General features: G+C 40.9%; 1 protein-coding gene across 5 annotated transcripts in view; it reads left to right on the top strand.

Annotated features, from left to right (window-relative positions):
• TAFA5 (TAFA chemokine like family member 5) overlaps positions 1–21,908 on the top strand; it is a 330,481-nt gene that overhangs the window by 131,779 nt on the left and 176,794 nt on the right. For all 5 annotated transcript variants that reach the window (XM_081958793.1, XM_081958790.1, XM_081958791.1 and 2 more), the window contains exon 2: positions 18,004–18,153. In XM_081958793.1, the coding sequence (XP_081814919.1) occupies positions 18,004–18,153 (150 nt within the window). The remainder of the gene's footprint in view (positions 1–18,003; positions 18,154–21,908) is intronic.

Below are 21,908 nucleotides of genomic sequence, written 5' to 3'. Positions count from 1 at the left end.
TTCTGAAAACTGGATTAGCAGTTGGGATATAATTGGTTACAATATTTCCTTCCTCAAGTTGCTTCCCTAGGGGTGTCAAACTTGAAGCTGTGGGCTGGATCTGGCCCATGGAGTGCTTAGATCTGGCCCACCAGGCCACCCAGGAAAAAGCCGAGAACTGGCCGGGGGTACCTTTGCCAGCAAAAAAGGAACTCGGTAAGTCCTGTTTTTGACTGTGACAGCTTCTTTCAGCCCTCTGCCAGTGAAAACAGAGCTCGAAAGGGCCACGTGCGATCCCCTGAGCTCTGTTTTTGCCGGCAGAGGGCTGCAGGAGTCTGTTGCAGCCAAACATGGATATTGAGCTGGCCAAGCCTCCTGCCCATCCCCCAAGGGCAAACACAACCCTGATGCGGCCCTCAATGAAATCGAGTTTGCCACCTCTGCTCTAGCTCCACTCATTTTTCTCCCCCTCAATTGTAACGGTATTAAGGAAAATGTCAGCGTATTTAACAAGGTCAGAGTGAGCAGTTTGCAGATAACCTTTCTGGAGCTGTTCTCGGTGAGGTAGCTGCTCTCTTGAGGCAGACCTATCGCAATCTCACACAACGCTCATCTAAAAAATCTGGCTGCCCAATCTTACCTCGTTTGAACTGACACTTTGTGCCGAGTGTTTTATGAGCTGGACCATTGCCATTGTCACTTTGTAAGTTTCAGCTGGTGGGAATTCTTTAATAGACCACAGAATCCTGGTCCTGTTGGGAATTATTATTTTCTTTTTTGGGGGGGGGGAGAATCAGTTGTTGCATAACTTGTTGCTACAAGGGTCTCTTAAATGGCTTCTGCTGCTAAGATGCTTTTGGCTTTTTCCATCATTTTGCTGATGATATTTGGATGCCCTTTCCTGCTGTGTCATCCAAGCCATCTTGCTGTTGACTGACATTGGTCTGTTTTCTCCATCACTTTTCTTCTTCTTCTATAGCTGCAGGGAAGCTCTAAGAGTTTGCTCTATTTCTTGTCCCTCATTATCTTGGTCTTCAGAATGTTCAGTTTTTAACACTCCTGCTCATTGTGAATGCATTTGTACTTATCTACCGTAGCTTCTTGAATGGAGTGACTACCATATCATTTCAGTTCCAAATAAGAAGGGGGGGGAACTGTCTTCTAAATATCTTTTCTGCTCTTGCTGATATTGTCAGTGTCAACAACTGTGGGTCCTTTAAAAGGAATGGAAAAGAATGAGGTTGCAGGACCTTACTTTGTCCATATTGTATGGACTAATCCTTCCACAGTTACCTACTGGTTATAATTAATCATAGCTATTGTCATTTTATTAGGAACACGGTGGCTCAGTGGCTAAGACGCTGAGCTTGTTGATCAGAAAGGTCGGCGGTTCAAATCCCTAGCACCACATAATGGAGTGAGTTCTCGTTACTTGTCCCAGCTTCTGCCGACCTAGCAGTTCGAAAGCATTTAAAAATGCAAGTAGAAAAATAGGGACCACCTTTGGTTGGAAGGTAACAGTGTTCTGTGTGCCGTCGGCGTTTAGTCATGCTGGCCACATGACCACGGAGACGTCTTTGGATAGCGCCGGCTCTTTGAAACGGAGGTACACATATGTACCTTCACCTATTGTCATTTTGTCTTTCCTCCAGTGCTTTATTCTGGCATATTTAGGTTCGAACTGAATTTCAGCAACATTCATAAGCAAATGACACAGATGCCATTGTAATTTTTGGAAGGTTCCTGTGCCATGTTATTTTAACAGATATATTTTCATTCATTACCGTTCCTTGGCATGCAGTATTATTTTTGATTAATCCAATGATTTTATTAACAGTCTATATCATGTTTAAGGCCAGTTTCAAAATCTCATAATTTTATGATGTTTTGTTTCTTCTCTTCTCTTTCCTCTCTTTTTGCCCTCTTAGATCTTCTCTGGAATTTGTTAAAGCAAAGCATGTCAAGACTATCCAGGTTAACCACACAAATGAAGGATGCACCATAGTTCACCTTCCACCTATTTATCTATACCAGGGGTGTCCAAACTTGGGAACTTTAAGACTTGTGGACTTCAACTCCCAGAATTCCCCAGCCAGGCTGGCTGGGGAATTCTGGGAGTTGAAGTCCACAAGTCTTAAAGTTCCCAAGTTTGGACACCCCTGATCTATACCCTCGGCTCAGCCTTACCTATCTATGACATTTGTAACATAAAGAGCTTACATTGAAATGTACTCATTCTTAGAGTTGACCATTGCCCCAAATACTGTCTTTTATTAATCTCTATGTATATAGTTTAATTTGTTCCTTGAATTGTAATTATTAGTTGGAATTGTAAATTGCTTTGAGATCAGTTTAAATCAGAAGAAACATAGAAATGCTTAAATAAATAATAAAGCTCGCTAGGCCGTAGGCCAGTGATGGCGAACCTTTTCGACTCCGAGTGCCCAAACTGGAATGCGAGTCTGAGCATTCATGCACCAGAGCCCTGAAAACCTGAAGACCAGGTGGCTGGTGTGCATGCGCGCACCCCCCAGCTAGTCTTCATGTGTGCCCTGTAAACACAAAAAAACATTTGGCCATCGAGTGCATGCGCACTGGCCAGCTCATCTTTGGGTTTCCAGGGCTCCGGCGCATGCAAAGATCAGCTGGCCGACATGCGTGCACGAGCTAGAAACCAGAAGAGCAGCTGGCGATGGTGCACCTGTCCACAGAGAGGGCTCTGCGTGCAATAGGTTCACCATCACGGGCTTAGGCAATGACCAAGAATCTCTCTGTACTACTTTAGGAGACAACCATTTTGGTGTCTTGGTAAGAAGCCAGTATCAACCTGCTTCTGAAATATTGTGCAGAAAACTGCAGTAACCTGTGTGGGCTGTTACTAGAACTCAAGCCTTATTCAATGGCATTCTGCTCCTTCCCCCAAAAACACTTTAGGGAAATATCCCACCAGTACAGGCCAAAAATGATTTTTAAAGAAAATGAAACAAAATGTAAAACAATACCTAAAAAACATTACTAGTCAATTAAAGTTGCAAAAAAAGATGGGTAAACTGTTTTATTATTCCTCATTGAAATATCATGCTGCCTAACGTATGCAAGGAAAGGGACATGTTGATTTTTTTAAAAAATTGTGTACTATAAAGAAATATTCCGATCAGCTGTTCCATGCTAGTGGAGTGATGAAAGTAAAAAAGTGGCAGAGGCAGCTGTAAATTTACTACTTTTTAAAAAATGGTGGGTTACACACATGGCAGGTTGAATGTAGCCTGTGGGCCATATATTGGTCGGGCCCTATATTTTTATTTAAAATATCTCTGTTTATCTGGATGATAATATATCATTTCAATATATTAATACAACATAGTGACCTAGAAAGAAGAAATATTTCTATTAGAATTTTACTTGCTGATTTCTTGAAATCTTTAATAATTTCAGTGCTTGCTTAAAAATAACTATTGATAACTTTACAAGCATAAAGTTGTTCTTAAAATGCATCTCATTAAAGCTGCAATATAGCCCCACTGGATACAGAATTACTTTTAAACAGATATAAATAGGATTATATCAATGACACACTGGTTTTGCGTTATGTGATATGCATAATTTTACAGTCCGTATATCTCCTGCAAGTTTTAACACTTCCACCTATTTTCATATATCTTTGTGAAAATATATACAATTATACCTTTCCCTTAAAAATATTTATATCTCATTAGTTGAGCCATAATAACATGGATAGTAAGTCCCCACCCAAGCCATTTAGTACCTATAAAAGTGAAGTTTAGTTAGATCACAGAGGAAGTTATTTTCGTCAATGGTACATACTCCAGCAAATTGTCTCTCTGTCTATAATCTTCAACTATTTTTTTTCTTTTAATTGGCAAAGTTTGTTCTCTATAATACATTCCAACTGCTAATGAAATTAATTATGCATAGAGCAGTTGTCTGCAACTGCGTATTACAATCTTAACCTTCGTTGAGATAATATTTCATGTAGCACTCAAGTAGAAATGAATTCCCATCTATAAATTTGCATCACATTGTCAGTTTTCCACAAGAAAAACAATGATTGACTTGCTGGCCTAGCCTTTGCATGTAAAGATTTCCTTTGCGTGTAAAATTTTGCATGTGAAAATGTCCATGTAATCCTGAATGCTCTCAGGTTCCAACTCATATGGGAGCTGTGTATTTAAAATTCTGCACTGAAACTTTATAGGTTGCTGTTGTGGCCCAGCAGGAGCCATTGCAGCTGCCACCAGACTCCGAGAGTGACGGTCCCTATGAGTCGGCTCTGGAGAATGAGGAGGATCTTGGGCAGGGTTCTGACTCTGAGCAGGGATCGGAGAGTCTGGTCAGCCACCAGGAGGCGCCTGAGGCATGGAGCAGCAGTAAGAGCCAAAGGAGGGGGGCTCCTGATGTCATGCCTTGGAGCAGTGGGGAGGAGTCACGGGACTGTGAATCAGAGATCAGCAGGGAGTTCTTGGACGCTCGTTATCGCCGCGCCCACAGACGCAGGGAGCAAGGGCGCAGTTATCGGCGGTAAGGGCTCTCAGCTGCTGATAAGTAGACTCCCCTTCAGGCTATAAAAGGGTTGACTGAGCATACGCCCTTTGCAGCAGTCAACAAAGAAATCCTGCAAGAAGTTTGGTCTTGGAAACGTAGCAGGCTGGATAGCTGCTTTCGTGTCTCGTGTTTGTGAGCCTTGTCGTGGTGGTTTACTGCCAAGGATCTGTCTGTCTGTCTGTGTAATAAACCCTGTTAAAATAGTATTGTTCCGGAGTGTGTTCTGTGTGGGCAAAGGAAGAAGGGGGGTCAGAACAGGTTGCTAACAGACAAATTGTAGTTGTGGAAGTCAGTTAATGCTACGTGACGGAATTAGGTTGTTCAATCCATCTCATGTGCATCCGTATGAATTGCTTGAACAGAGCTTGCACTATCTGGTGGCAATCACATGTATTTATGAAACTCACAAATATACTGTATATGTAGAAAAGTGATAACCCTTTACTACGCTTGCTCATTATCATTTTAGTTGCCTCAATTATATCTCTGTTGTGCTTGGTCTCTTTTGTTTTAAAGGACCCAAACATTGCAGTCTTGTTCTTTTTAAACTGGCTATAAATCCCTAATTATTCTAGTTGCCTTGCAGTTTATTTTCTCTTCCCCCCCCCCGATGTACAAACTCTATTTTTTATATCTATCTTTGCAAAAAGTGCAACCACATCATCGATTTGTATAAAGCATTTATATATTTATAATTTGATACCTGTTAACCCGGTGTTGCCCAAGTATTTGTTTATCCCAGTCATGTATTAGACATTCACAAATGTCCAGACCAAATATAATTTCTCATGTTGGATTTCCCCCTTACCAGAGGGAGTCCCCTTGTGGAGTACTGTGCAGCAATTATCATGGCAACTTCACTGTGTTGTACAGTAGAAGCCACATTAAGGTAGTACAGTAGAAGCCATTTTAAGGCACAACAGGCTGCATCCTAACAAAACACATACCCCGAGGGGTGTTAGGGAGTCTTATCCCCACAGTATTTTTTCCCAGAGAGTAAGTCATCTGTGTAGCAAGTTTGGATGAAATTGCTCAAGGCGTTCCAGAGTTATGCTGGAACATATACACAGTTATCTTCCTTGCATGGAATGTGCTTTCTTATAACTTGGTACATAGTCATAGTCTTGAAACTGTTAATCATAATTGTGAAAGACTTTTTTGAAATTAAATATTATCAAGCCACAGTCCATGGATGCATCTCTAAAATTTGGGGTTTCAGAGCCAGCAAAGTTCATTTTGCAATTGCTTATTTGGCCTGGCATTTATCTTGTAGGGTCCTTTTTTTCCAGTCTGGAAACATCTTTGTGGAGTTGTTCAATTCTGAACAATTTGCTATGTGAGTAAACTTAACTACCTATTACTTCGTCCTAACTCCAGATGATTTATAAAAAATTGAAATGCATTAAGCACTAATCTCTAGAGAATTCTCATTGTGTGCATCAGTTCATTGTAATGAACATACATTCTATTTTCCCCCTCCTATTCTTTAATAAGCATATTTAAAAACCAGCAAAGTTTTAGCAATGCAAAATTCTCACATTCAAAAATGGAATGCTCTGGAGAACTCTGAAATGCTTTGCTTTTATTTCAGATCATGGCAGAGGTGGTATTCAACAGGTTCTGACCAGTTCTGGAAACCGGTAGCAGAAATTTTGAGTAGTTCAGAGGACCAGTAAATACCACATCTGACTGTCCCTATCCTCATCTATTCTCTGCCTCCAGAGTCCTAGCTGATTGGGAGGGAATGGGGATTTTGCAGTAACCTTTCCCTGCCACGCCCGCCAAGCCAAGCCAAGCCCACCAAGCCACGCCCACAGAACCAGTAATAAAAACATTTGAATCCCACCACTGGATCATGGCAAACCACCTCTAGATCCTGCTGCTCTGGAGGTCATTCATCAATTTCAGGAAATAAATCTTCTGAAATGGAAGCAGTTTGAAATGTCAGGCAGCGGTTTGGCCCCAAACTAGGCCCATAGAGGGCTCAATAGAATCATTTCTTGAAAACACTGAACTAACCCCCAGAATAATGTGGTTTAGAGGAGTTCGTTTTGTTTGTGCACTTGTTTTGCAAAACACTAAAATTGAAACAGACACAACCAAGTATTCAAGGAAGTAAATATCAGATAATTGTAAAACCTAATGAAATAATTATAGAAGAATTCCACCAACTGCTGTTTCTTAAATGCAAGCCTTATTTGTAATAAAATCAAGATTCAAATTATTATCCTTTTTTTTCTACTCATTTTGTGCAACAAACTTGATCCTTCCTTCCTTCCTTCCTTCCTTCCTTCCTTCCTTCCTTCCTTCCTTCCTTCCTTCCTTCCTTCCTTCCTTCCTTCCTTCCTTCCTCACTTTACAACAGCATTTCCTAATGCCATTCATTAAGGTATCCTGGCATCGAAAAGGACTTCCATATGAAAAGGGAAGTAAAAATGGTGACTGTGGTAGTATGATCAGAGTCTTGCCCATTTCTAATTTTCTTTTGTTCCCATGAAATTTGGAAGCAATACATCTTATGGTAATTAATGATAAATAGAAAGACAAATGTATTTTTAATAGTTCTAATATTCTGATCTATAATACTTTTCAATTACAACATGCATTAAAGCGTAGGTAAAGAAATGTAACTGTAAGAGGAAAGTAAAACCATACATTGGGTAACTTTCATTCTGATTTTGAATATTTTAGATAAACATAGTTAAATCAGATTGGAATAAAACACAGGTTAGTCAAATGTATAACTGTTACGACACATACAATGCAAAATGCAGATTTTTTCCCCCTAATAGTTCTGTTTACTAGGAAAGTATCTGTTTTGCATGCATATCTCAACATCTTACGTTACAGAGACTCAAACACACAGCTGACATAACAGAATTCCAGAAAATTGAGAGCTTTCAGTTATCTTGGGCACATTTTATGGGTGGATGGTGATATTAGAGTTGTGGTGGTGCAGTGGTTAGAATGCGCTATTGCAGGCTACTTCTGCTGACTGCCGTGGCTGCCTGCAATTTGGCAGATCGAATCGCACGAGACTCAAGGTTGAAGCAGCCTTCCATCCTTCCGAGGTCAGTAAAATGAGTACCCAGATTGTTGGGGGCAATAGGCTGACTCTGTAAACTGCTTAGAGAGGGCTGTAAAAAGCACTCTGAAGTGGTATGTAAGTCTACTGCTATTGCTACTAAGTATGAGTCACCATAAAATAAATTACCCCAAACTCTTCATTGGGCAGGTGCAGTGGTGGGTTGGGACCGGGCGTCCACCACATGCATGCACTCAGCACGTGCACAGCGCACACATGCGTACTTACCGCCTGCGATGCTCCAGCTGCTCTGCGGCGCGTCGTGCAGGTGCCGTATGCTCTGTGCTCATGCGTGGAAGCCCTGATCAGCTCAAATACAGGCAAGGAGGGTGGGCCCTCCAGAGCATTGTACCAAACAGTACCTGGTACTCACAACAGGCACCGGTACGCCCGTACCCGGGCATACCGGTCATATCCCACCATAGGGCAGGTGTGATGATTCCTGGGGCTGCTTCACCAGATACCTCTCTAGAAGTCAGGAGAGGATGAACCAGTTCTTGGTACGTCAGGAGCTGATTGATGGCTCTGAGCAGCCGTTTGTGAGGGATTTGGCTGAGGCTCCAGGTATGGAAAGCATGCAGCTGCAGCCAGTCAGTGAGATGGAAGAGGAACTGCCTTCTACACCTGATCCAAGAAAATGTAGGGCAGGGAAAAGGCAGGAGCAGAGAAGGCCAGCCTGATCACTCGCGAGGAGAAAACCTCACCCTTCTTGATGGGCTGTATAGCGGAAGCTGGCTATTTAGCACAGTAGACAATATGTTTATTTCCTAGCAATGTGTTTTCTGGTTATAATTCCTATCTCGCTTTGGATTGTGCCTTGGAAACTCTGGACTTTTCTTGCCTCGTGAACTGTTTCATTGTGGATTTAAGTTTGCCTGGTCGATGTATTCTAATTGAGAAACTTTCAAGTGCTTTAAGGACTCTTTGGCCATTGGTTTGTGAACTAGCATTGGTCTGCTCATGGCAGGACTTAATTGGGACAGTTCTGGGGGTTTTAATGAATGGAATTGCTGGGGAATATGAATCAACTCACTAAACCACAGTTGTGTGTGTACGTGTGAGTGAGTGGAACAGCACAGTAGGGTAGAAAAACAGTTATTTCTCTGCTATGTAGTTTATTATGAATGCACTGGTTTTTTTGAAAATGGCCCGAAAAACAGCCAAAAAATAGGCATGTGCGCACCGGCCAGCTGACACAGGCACTCTGGCACACTCACAGGTAGGCACATGCACCCATATTCCAGTTTGGCACTTGGTGCCGAAAAGGTTTGCCATCACTGATCTAACCCAATCCCCTGTTTAGTGCAGACCCTGCTAATTTTTTTCACAAGGATAGATTATTTTGGTCTTTGACCTCAAGTAAACAAATTCAATCAGGCAGGTGTATATCTAACCTCTGTTTAAGGATTTCCAGGAGAGAAGTACATACTACGAAGCATATAGTCGAAAGCTCCTTCAATAGGGATATTCCTCCTGATATCTAATCTGCATCTAGTTCCCTAGTATATTTGAACCCACTGGGTCCAATCTTCCCTTCCAGGCCACACAGAACAAATAAGCTGGCACGCTCTCTAAAGTAAATATTTCAGATATTTAAAGATTGATATTCCCCATCAGCAACCTCTTCTGCAGCCTAAACATTCCTCCCCAATTTCTGTCTTAATATTTATTATGCATACCCCACCATTTTATTTAATTTGTTTAATATATGGCTGATTTCAAGAATTTGTATGAATACAAAGTACGTATGAGTTGTACATTCCTTTTACTGTTTTGCTCCCCCCCCCACTCATTAATACATGTAATGCATTTTTAAATACATGAAGCCTGCATTCTTGCTTGTTCACCCTCTTAAGGGATCCCCCAACTGCAGTGTGCAAGAATGTTTATCATACAGCTGTGCCAAAAGTAAAGGCTGAATGAATGAGATGGAAGATTAAAGCCAGTAGACTGAACCTGTATTCAGTTGCTGCAGTTGTGCAGTTTGCCTCCTGAATGCTGATGAACTTTCATGAATGGTCCCATATATTTTTCAGTCCAGTATATTTTAGGCAATAGTGATTATTACTTGTGCTCAGCTAAAGCTTGAGATAAATAGCAAAGCCTTTCTTAGCAACCCAAAGCTTCGTCTTATCTCTCATAGGACTTCACACTCAGGAACGCGACATACCTTACAGCAAAACTAGAAAAGGCAATATGTACCTTAGTTTCCCTGAAGATCTGACAACAGCCAGGAGTAGCATGAAACCAGACAGTTCAACCAACTGAGGATTTGCTTAAATAAGTCACTGTTTTCTATACCAATGCAACCAGCTCAAATATATTATTGTATTATTCAACAAGCAGGTATCATTGATTATGCTTAAATGCAGATGATGATACTGTTTTGTGTAGGCATCTGAGTCTTAAAATGATATTATGAAACCATTTTATTATCTTGAGTCAATGAGGTATGTTTCCAAATGTATTTAAATCTAAGGGTTTTAGTGTTTAATTTCTTAAATTATTTTGCCTGATGATTGTTTTAGCTTAAAGTCTATATTGGCTGCAGTTATGGCACTAAAGAAACAAATGAATGAAACTGTACAAAGAAGGCAACTGAAAATCACAGAGAATTGTAATTTCTAAATTTCATTGAATACTTTTTTCCCCCAAAAAATGTAATTTTAGTGTGTGTCAGACATTTCTTTGTTAGTTCTTGCCTTTGGTCTCCAGAAGTTGATTTCAGTAATAATATATTCTATATTTTTTAAAATCAAAACAGAGCCAAAGTATTTTTGGAGATAGATAGATAGATAGATAGATAGATAGATAGATAGATAGATAGATAGATAGATAGATAGATAGATAGATAGATAGATAGATGATAGATAGATAGATAATGATGATAGATAGATAGATAGATGATTGATTGATAGATGATTGATTGATAGATACCTCCCTCTATCTCTCTATGTTCATCTCCATCTCCATCTCCATCCATCCATCCATCCATCCATCCATCCATCCATCCATCCATCCATCCATCCATCTATCTATCTATCCATCCATCTATCTATCTAGTCAAGGTTATTGGAACTGATGGATCCTTCCTAAGTGACAGCAAGTAATCAATTGTATGTCACTGAAAATAAGCCAGTTGTGAAAATAAACATAGTCATTCAATGTTAAGTAACAATTTTTACCTTTGTTAATAGCCTCATCATTAAAATCAGATGTGTGAAGAATATGGTAGGAATTCAGTGTGGAAATCAAATATTATCAAATATATTGCATTTGGCTTGAAGTGTGCTTAGAATTTTGAACATTTATTACGATGAACAAGCAAGAGCACTAATGTTTGTTATATGATTACTCCTATTTGCATTTACCAGTGGCATTCTTGAGATCTTCAGCATAATTTTGTTTTCATTTTTGTTTAGCGGCTTTCACTATCAAAAAGAAACAGCCAGATCCAGGTTTATGGAATAGGAAGTTGTTACTTCTACAACAAAATGTTGTTATTGTTTGTAATACATTTATTTTTGTAATTTTGCTTCATATCTTAAAATGCTTGCATATACTATTTTATAAAACATTTCCAAGCCATTTATTACATAACATTTCTAAGGAATTATTGAATTCAGAGAATCAAGCAGCTATGAAAGATGACGTTCAGGTTGCCAACTATAGTATTTTAATTGCACTTTGATACTGAATTGGCTTGAAAGTCAGGTCACAAAGCAATTTGAATGAATTGTATCATATAAAATACGATGTTTTTTGGAAAATTGTCACTTCCATGAACATATATTTCCTTGATAGCAGAAATACTGCTTTGACTTCCTCAAGCGATCTTCCCATGTGCCATCAATTATGCATTTAGACTCCCTGCAGATGCTGCTGTTCACAAAAACATATGACTTAACCCTGGTTTTCATTAGAAAGTCATTATATGCTAGAGTGATTCACCTTATTAGTAATGTAGTGGTCATACATAGAAGTCTTTCTCTAATAGAAGCGAGCTAAATATATCAGAAACCATTTTATTCTTTTAAAAAAGACTGATGCTTAAACCAAGCTTTTATCTGTTATATTGTTTGAAAAATTCAGTGTGCAAAATCTTTACAATCAAAAATGTTCAGAATACTACTTAAATGTGTATAGGTATTGATTTGTGTTTGTGCGTGTGTGTGTATTACATAACAACTTTTACATATACATATACACATATATTTGTATGTATGTAAAAATGTATATGTGTGTGTCTTTATGCAAATATATATGTATATGAGCCATGGTGGCGAAGTAGTTAGAGTGCAGTACTGCAGGCTACTTCTGTCGACTGCCGGTTGACTGCGATTTGGCAGTTCGAGTCTCACCAGGCTCAAGGTTGACTCATCCTTCCATCCTTCCAAGGTGGGTAAAATGAGGACCCAGATTGTTGAGGGCAATAGGCTGACTCTGTAAAACCTCTTAGAGAGGGCTGTAAAGCACTGTAAAGCAGTATATAAGTCTTAAGTGCTAATATTGCTATTGACATATGCATGTGTCCTTTAAAGCTTAAACAGTAATCATTAAAAGTACGTAACAACTTTTCTGATTATTTAAACCGTTCAAAGGTTTTGTATGGTTTTAAATAACCTGTACAAAACCAAATCATATAAATGTTTTTATTAATTTATTGTCAAAAGCCAGGGTTTGGATTAACAGCCACAATTAAAAGAATACTTTATATAGTATATAATCACTTTATCTGAGCTAAAATAAGTTTATCTTCAAGGCTTTTGTTTAAAGTAACAAAAAAGTAGAGCTGCATTACATAGAAACTAGGATATGTTGTACAAAAAATTAAATGTTTCTTTTAGACCTAAAAACCAAGGTCTCAAATGCTGTTAAGAGTCAGACAGATTTGCATATAATGAAATGGAGCTTCTTAATCACCAGAGATAAATTCTATCTGGGTGTTTTAAATTGGGCATAAAAAATGAATTGTTGCCAAGGGGGGGAGGGGGGAGATGTGTTTGGTCTTTGATGCTGATGATTTCTTTAAAAGGTACACATAAATTAAATGTTTCTTGTATATATATTTAGAATGCTTGTATTATTCATAAAAAGGTAGCTTGTTTATTATCTTTTTATTGCAACCTGAGTGTAGAATGATGGACTTCCTAAGACCACATAAGTTTTATGACTGGAACAGATTTAGACTAGGAGTATACTGATTTATGCCTCAGTTCTTGAACCAGTCCATTATGCTAGTTTTATAGCCTTTTTTACATTGATATCTTACATCTGTCCTATGTGTGTGATAATATGCCTTCCCACTTAGTGTCATTGAACGTATCCACAGCTTGCCATCAGGATTTGGGGGATATTCAAGATACTTGTTACATCCACTTAAAGAAACTGCTTTTTCTTGTTCCTGCTCTTTAATATTTCTGAGAGCTAATTCCTGCAAAGAGACATGCTGGACTATACTATAAATTTACACAATAAAATCTGTATATATAAAAATGGCTGTGTGTATGTCTGCGTTCCATCATAACTCTAGAATGCCTAGAGCAATTTCAACCAAATTTGTAATACAGATGACTTACTCTCTAGAAACAAATACTGTGGGAGTAAGACATCCCTAACACCCCTCAAGGTGTGTGTTCTGTTAAGATACAGCCTGTTTTGCCTTAAAATGGCTTCTACTGTGTAGTGCTAAGGAGTTGCCATGGTAACGGCTTCACAGTACTCCACAAGGAGGCGCCCTCTAGTAAGGGGGAAAATCCAACATTAGAAATTGCGTTGACATTCATGGAAGGATAAATACCCGGGCAGCACCGGGTTATTAGCTAATGATAAATATAACATAGAACTTTATCTCCTGTACAGTTCAAGCTTGACCAATAACTAGTTTGCATTTCCTTTCCTAAAGTTATGGATGACAGAACTCCTCCCTCCCTATGATCAATTTACTCTGCCTCCTTTCTATGTCATGTAGGGGGGGGGGTTTCCAGCTGCTGCTACTGTTCACTTAGGGACACGCTGTGCATGTGCACACTTCATGCGGGCTATACATGCATGCGTAGTATTAAAATCATGCTTCTGTGCATGCACAGAAGCAAAAAAAAAAGATGGTGCCGCTGATAGAACTGGTTTAGGGGCGTGGCAGGCCGAGCTACTACCTACTTGGCTGTACCAGTCCGAACCGGTAGGAACCCACCTCTGATGACATGCTTGTTTTAATAGTAGATAATATTTTATTTGGGATGCACACAATGTATTTAAACCATAAAGAAGCTTGTTATTTTCCCGATTGGATAATTTCCTCATATCCAAATACTGGATCTACTTAATAGGTTTAAAAAAAATTTTCACCAGTTTCTCAGTTGGCATAAATTAGAAAGCTCCTGCAAGACTATAGATTTCAAATGTTAACGTTTTGAACATGAAAAGGCGATCTTATATAGTTTGCTGCTAGTTTTATTTTAATAAAGCTTGATTTTTTTTTAATTCCCACAAGACTGGTCTATCTTCCAAGAACAGGGAAGACTGATAATTCTAGTCAATGGATGAAATTAATTGTGCAGTGTATTTAACATACCTTGTCTACTAAAAACATTTTTTTCTTTCAATAAGAAAGTAAAGTGAAGGAGGCAATTGATAAACAAGGTGAATATGAGCAAAGTTCTTCCTGGCTACTGGCTGTTTAATCGGTAGTCTTGATTTCATAAGAACCACCAAGTTGCACCTAAAAACCAAGGTCTCAAATGCTGTTAAGAGTCAGACAGATTTGCATCTAATGAAATGGATGGGGAATTTGATTGGGGAAGTACAGCTCTATGCAAAATTAAAGATGAAGACTGTTCATGTATACTTTTACACAGAGAGAGGGGGGGGGATTTAGCAGAAATGGTTTTAGTGAATCAAAAGTATAGGCCTGGAGCCATATAATAATAATAATTGCAGAATCACCTCGGCTTCCAAGCTTTTAACCCACGAAGAATATAATTGTCCCCTTGTGTGAAAGATTCATAATTGAATGAATAACTAATGATTAAAATTAATTGAATTTAAAACCAGGAAACATGTCAGTCTGCATGCATACACAGATAATTTCCTTTTTCATGCACAAATGCAAAAAGGAAGGAATAGGAATGAAGGAAGGGAGGGAGGGAGGAAGATACCTAATACTGAGATGGATAGCATGTAAATTGAGTAAATAAATGAACATTTTTTAAAATAAAAGAGTAAGGAACAGCTACACAGAGAAATTAAATAAAAGATGGACTACAAAAAAAAATTTTTTCTTGGAGAAAAAATGGCCTTGGGCTCAGTAAATACAAACCTACACAAGCTATTCTAATGCTGTGATTCTCATTCGCTGATAAACATACATTAAACTTTTTGAAACTTCAATAGTTATGAAATCCTGCTACAGACTATTTCTACTGCTTTATTTTATTTTAATTTATCCTATGTTACATTACTAGATATAAATGTCTCTTTCTGCTCAAAACAGTTTCCACGGTGCTACCTTTGTCATTTTTCCCCCACACCAATTCCATGAGTTTGATAGGGCAGAGAGAGAGAGAGAGAGAGAGAGAGTAACTGTTCCAAACTCACTCATAAAGCTTTAGTGGTTGTGGATCAGAGATGGGTTTCTCCCGGTTTGGCCTGAACTGGTAGTGGTGATTTGGCCTGGGTCACAGAACCGGCAGCGACCCAGGCTGGCCACATCCCCGAACGGTTCCCTGGTCTCTCCTGCCATTGCTGGCATGTTTCCGTGCAAGCGAAGAACAATTTTCTGTCAACTGAGTATGTGTGAGCAATACGCGGTGCACGCGTGTGAAGTCCCTGCGAAGTGAAGCGGTACCAACCGGTAGAGAAACCCACTCCTGCTATGGATATTAGCTTCAGGATATCTCTAATGACTGCCCAGCATTTTAAATAAAGAATAGCAGAATTAGAAAGGACCTTGGAGATGTTCTAGTCCAACTGCTGACTCAAGCAGGAGATCTTATACTGTTCTGGACAAATGGCTCTCCAATCTCTTCTTTAAAACCTCCAGTTATGGAGAACTCACAACTTTGGGAGGCAAGCCATTCCACTGATCAATTATTCTCACTGTCAGGGAATTACTCCTTAGTTGTAAGTTGGACCTCTCTTTGTTAAGCTTCCATCCATTACTTCTTGTCATGCCCTCAGGTGCTTTGGAATACAGGTTGACCACCTCATCTCTCTGATAGCTCCTGAAATATTGGAGGACTGCTTTCATGCCACCTCTAGTCCTTCTCTTTGTTAAACTAGACATATTCAGTTCACACGGTTTAGTCTCCAGTCACCTAACCATCTTTGTTTCTTTTCTTCACTTTTTCTATAGTCTCAAACATCTTTTTTTATTGTGGTCACCAAAACTTGATGAATTGTTTTAAGTGTTGTTTTACCAATGCAGTATAAAATGGTATTAACACTTCAAGTGATCTTGCTGGTATCCCTTTGTTTAGCAGCCTAGGACTACATTGGTTTTTTTGGCAACAGCAGCAATACTGGCTCATACTTCAGGGCTCCTAGATCCCTTAAGTTACTGCTGTTGAGCCAGCTACCACCTATTTTATACCTGTGCATTTGGTTTTTCTTGCCTAAGGGTAAAAACTTACTTTGCTTCACATTGAATTTCATTTTGCAGGGTAGGGCATAGCGTTCAGGCCTGTCAAGATCCTTCTGGCTCTTGTTGGCTATTCTCCCCACTTGATATTATCTGCAAATTTGATGAATTACCCTTCTATCACCTTGTCTAAATTATTTATGAAGATGTGGGCCTAAGTCAGAATCTTGGGTTACCCTACTACATGCTGTCCTTCATGTGGATGTAGTTCTATTTGACAACTACATGTTGATTGAAGGTCAGAATCACAGTCGGAAGGGACTTTGGAGGCCTTCTAGTCCATTCCCCTGCTCAGGCATTCAGAGAAATGGTTCCCCAATCTCTTCTTAAAAACCTTTGTTGTTGCACCCACAATTTCTGGAGGCAAATCACTTCACTGATTAATTGTTCTGTCAGGAAATATCTCCTTAGTTCTAGGTTCTCTCCTTGATTAGTTTGCTAATGCATCTTTTATTTTTATGTGTGCGTGTGCGTGCGTGCTCTACATTATGCCAAATACACTTAGTTTAATAGTGTTTTTAGAGTCTTTCTCAGCTCACAGTTATTATGAAAGAACATAGAAAAATTGTAGGTTTATAAAAATTGGAATGATTGTAAATTTTCAATTGCCCTTAATAGCAATATTATATACAGTGTGTGTGTATATATATATATACACACACAATCTCTAATATTGTCTAATTTTGTGTAACATCACATCTTCTCTATTGGCTCCCAGTTGCTTTATTTGTACAAAGGCACTTTTTTTTTCATTTTCAACATTGTCTGACATTATTTTCTGAAAAATGATGATTTCAAGTTAAATACTCGGGAAGATAAAATAAAATAAAAAAACGATTGCCCGTTAGTTCCTTTTTTTCTAGAAATGTGTCAATCACTGATAAAGTTCCTCTTTCAAACTATTACTATTAAAATTATTTCTTGGTGTAATTTATATTCCAAATTTCTTCGAAAGTCTTAAATTCCTCCTTTTTTCCTACTTTGGAGTAGGTTTGGCTGAGAAACTCATCAAACTTTGATGACTCAGAATGTTCATTTTTACCATCAGCTTCTCCCTAATTCTCTAGGTGACTATCATAATACCATAGCTGTTAATTTGAAATAATTAATTAGCATGTTTTTAACCAGTTTTCTTTCAAGATGAGACATGAGAAAAAACATTGCCTTTGATTTATATTACTAATACCAATGTAAGGCCTGCAGCGGTTCCTTTAAGAATCTTTGGCCTGCCACGCTCTCTCTTCTAGCTTCATCTTTAGTATGCATACTCATTAAGGGGGGGGGGATAGCAATGGGTGGAATGTGTTGTTTTCAAAATAAAAAATTCCTTTCTAGAAGATCAAGGTTATTCTTTGTCTCCGCACCTTGACACCTGATCCAGAACCAGCGGGGTGGAGATGACAGCGTGGAAGAAGAAGATTGGACCATGTGATGGATTAGTGGGTGTGGGGACAAGATCATGAACATTCACTGGTTGGGAATCCTAGGTAACTTGCAGAATTGGGATTCCACAGATGTGCCAACATGTCTGACTTATTAAATTGGAACTTTAAGGATAGTTTTGCCTTGGACTCTGATTTAATTCTGCATGATATTTGGAACGCTGACAACCAATATCTATATTTCTCTGAATTTCCATGTGTTGAGAAGTGTCTGTTGCAACACTGTGACGTGACTCTTTTGGATTACAATAGTTATTGACTATGATACCTGTTGCTGGTTTCTTTTTCCCCCCCAGGTCAGTTGGCTGCAGGTACATGTGAAATAGTTACTTTGGACAGAGATAGCAGTCAGCCTCGAAGAACAATAGCCCGACAAACAGCTCGTTGTGCATGTAAAAAAGGACAGATTGCCGGAACTACACGGGCAAGACCAGCATGTGTAGATGGTAAGAACTGAAGTTTAACTTCACTTAGAATCCATCTGAAATGGAACCAGTTGTCAGGTGGTTTATTTGATCCTGTTGTAAGAAGGGGTTGTATTTAAAACTGCTCATTGAGTGCCTTAATGCAGAGACAATGTTTGAAATTCTTGCTGCTGCCTTCATTTGACAACTCTTCGGTTTGTTTTTCTGATATGAAGGCTTTACCTGGTATAAAGCCTGTAGCTTGTTCTGTCGATGTGATGAAATTGAGAAATGTGAAGGTCGTTTTGTCAGTGTGACCACGTTGACAAATCGGTTGTAGGTCAGCGTTTTAATCATGGTATGCAATGATCACCAGACGGCGGAGTAGAATACCAGTGTCTTTTCTGTTTGTTTGGCTTTTGTGCCAGAATTTACAAAAAAATCAAATTGGTTTGTGTCACAAGGTAGGACATGATCATCCTGCGCTGCAGTATTTTTTTGAAGTAGTACACCTGATGTTTGTTAGGTGGTTTTTCTCTCGTTTTGTTTAAGGCTTGAGTGTTTGAATGCAGTCATGAGCACTGCTGAACCAAAGCTGCTTTTTCAGGAGGCAACTTCCTTGTTTTCTCTTTTGAAGACGTTTCGCTTCTCATCCAAGAAACTTCTTTAGATCTGACAGGATGGTAGGGAATGGAAGGATTTATATTTTCCTGACTCAGTGGAGACAGCATCCCTGTGCGGGTTATTCTCACGTACATCCAATAGAACTGAGTCTGCAAAGTTTAAGTCCTGCCTCTTCCTGCTGAGCTTCCCCAGCTTTTGTGACTCACCACCACCTGAACCAGATGTGCGCTTGATCTCTCCCTGAATAGTGTGATATTTTATTTTACTCTTCTTACCCTTTCCCCTCTTTTAAGCTCTTTTCTCCCTTTCCCATAGGTTTCTTAGATCCCTTCCTCATTGGATCCCTGGAGGCTGCCTGGCTTCCTTTGGAAACAGCATGGCTGATCGCTGGATCACCCTGTAAGTGATCCGGAAGGCCTGAGGAATGCAAAGGCCAGGGAGGGGGAGGTATTTTTGTCCCCGTCGTTTTTTTGGAGGTGTGGGAGCTGGGATCGGCTCCCTTGTGCCTTTGGAGCATCCGCAGCTTCTTTTTCGCTCCGGAGAGTGCTAGCAGGCAGCGCCCAACATTTAGCGTCTCCTTGCCTGTTTAACCGTCTGGAGCAGTTTTTAGCTCCGGAGAGTGTGGCAGGCGGCATTTCTGCCAACGAAGAGGTGGCGGCTGCCATTTTGGAGGCAGAGAGAGGCTTCTCCCTGCCTGGTCAAGCCTCCAGAGCGTTTTTTAAAGCTCCGGAGAGTGTAAACAGGTGGCCTTAGAGGCAGGGGGAGGCTTCTCTTTGCCTGGTTAACCTCTAGAGTGTCTTTGGGCTCCGGAGAGTGCAGCCGGCACCATTTTTTGGTGTCAAACATGTGGCGGCCGGCATTTTGGATTTTGGGAGAGTCTTCTCCTTTGTTACTGAAACTCAGGAGCACCTGTTGGCTCCGGAGAAGATTGTGGTTGTCATTTTGGTCGTAAGTGTGAGACATTCGCTAATTGCGAAACACTGATTTTTTTAGTGGGGCGATCCCTTACTAACCACGCCAACTGACTCCCTCTAAGTCATCAGGCCTATTGAATCAGCTTAGGCCTCCTGTAAGGGTAGTTAGGAATTTGGGCCAACTGGATCTGTTCCCTCAGTGAGGAGCTTACCGCCCTGCCTTGCTAATGCTTGAGGCTTCTGGCACGGGGACCATTAGGTCTCTCATTGAGGGCAAAAGACAGGCCCAGTCTAGGAGGCCTGTCTAGGAGATGTCTAGGAGGACCATCTTCTGCTCTCATTCCCAGAAGCCAGGGCCTGGTGTGTCCTTAATTGGGATATCCACCTTCATTGTTAACCTTCAATATCTAGTCAGATAGTATACAGCAATGGATGGAGGTGCAGGAGACGCCTCATCCCCTTTGTTGGCTTACCCTCTGGAAGGTCCATCTACCCTTCACCAGGCGCAAATCCCCTCCCCCCAAGAAGGGAGGTAGAACCAAGGGCAAATCCAAGGCCACACAAAGAGCAGAACTCAGGAGACAAAAGGTCATAGACAAGCAAATTGCCAAGGCCCAGAAGGAGGCCCAGAAATGGTCGGAGGCAGTCATCCAGGCAGTGGCAGTTCCCTCTCCTTCTGAGACCCCTGCACCAGCCGAGGCCCCAGATGACCCTGAGGAAGCTCTATCTATAAACAGTGAGGGCTCTGGGATAGAGGACCTAGACATGGAAGAGGCCCCTCCACTTGTGCCCTGGAAAGGACAGACAGCCCAGGAGCCACAGGTTCTGCCCTCTCCCCTACGGCATGGGTAGCTGCCGGTCTGTGTAGTAGTACTTCTCTTCCCGATATGACGGCCATCATTATTGAGGCCATTAGACGGGTATTGCAGCAGCCCTCCAACAAAAGGCCTCCTCTGCCTCCAGAAAGTATAAGAAACGTAGCAATAGGACAATGGCAATGGGCCAATCAGGGACGGCTGCAGCCCAGGAGGATAGGAACCTGGTGTCTTCGGATAGCTCCTCCTCTTCGGAGGATGATGAGGACCAGGCCCTTCAGCATTCTGAGCTGTTAGATGACGAAGATTTGGATCAGGAGCAGACTCCCCTAGCTGGGCTCTTCAAACCTGCCATGTTCAGGTCTCTTTTGATTAAAGCTCAGAAAATAGCCAACCTAGAGGCAGCTCAGGCCACTAAGTCCCCAGCAACCAAAAGGGATTCAGCTGGACTGGTGTTCACCGAACCCATTGTGCAGAAGGAGGTAGTCCCTTCCCCCCTTCTTTCTGGACATTGTGCAATGGCAATGGAAGTCCCGGGGTCGGGTCCTTTTCCCTCTGCTCAGAACAAATGCTTTTACAATATTAGGCCTAATCTAGCCAAGACCTTGGAGGTTCCTTCGGTGGTGATAGCAGCATTATCCTCACCCAATGTGACCCCTAGCAATCCAGAAGATGCCCTGAAGGCTGAGGATAGAAGGGCGGAGCATGTTCTCATTACGGGTCACCAGCCAGCTGCCTGGTCGATTTGAGCAGCTACAGCATAGTCCTTCTTTAACAGGACCGCTCTCCTGTGGCTTCAACAGTTGAGAGATAGGATCCCAATCTCGGACTCAAGGTCCAATCAGGACCTCATCAAGCTGAAGGCGGCCCTGCAGTTCTCGGCAGATGCCTTCATCAATGCTTCCAGGTTCGCGGTCAAGTCAGTGGGGTCAGCTATAATGGTGAGACGTCTATTATAGCTGTGGCCTTGGCAGGCTGATACCAAAAACAAGTGGTGTCTGGCCTCCGAACCGTTTGCTGGGGATAAGTTATCCCTCCCCCCCTTGAACCTAGACTTATAGAGTCAAAAGATAAATGGAAAATTCGCTCTTATGTGTTCCGCAGGACTGAGAATCAGACTGCTCTGTATCATCGCAGGTTGTCTTTTCAGACCCCGGCCAGGGGATACGGCTTCTCCTGTCCAGCCAGACAGTATTCAGGATGTCAGGGTCCCTAACAGCAACAGGACAGAATGGGTAGGGGTTACCAACGATTCTCCCTCTTCCAGGAGATCGTACTGAGGTTCAGGAAACTCTTGTCCCTTCCACAGGCAAAAGGAACTTCTCATCAGCGGTCATTTGGCCTTCTTTGCCAATCAATGGGAGGAAGTAACAACAGACACCTGGGTCAGAGAGATGGTGAAAACAGGCGTCTTCCTAGAGTTTCTCTCCTACCCCCCAATGCG

This window comes from Natrix helvetica, assembly GCF_964273705.1.
Source record: "Natrix helvetica genome assembly, chromosome: 6".
Lineage (NCBI taxonomy): Eukaryota > Metazoa > Chordata > Lepidosauria > Squamata > Natricidae > Natrix > Natrix helvetica.
This window is presented reverse-complemented; position numbering and strand designations above follow the sequence as displayed.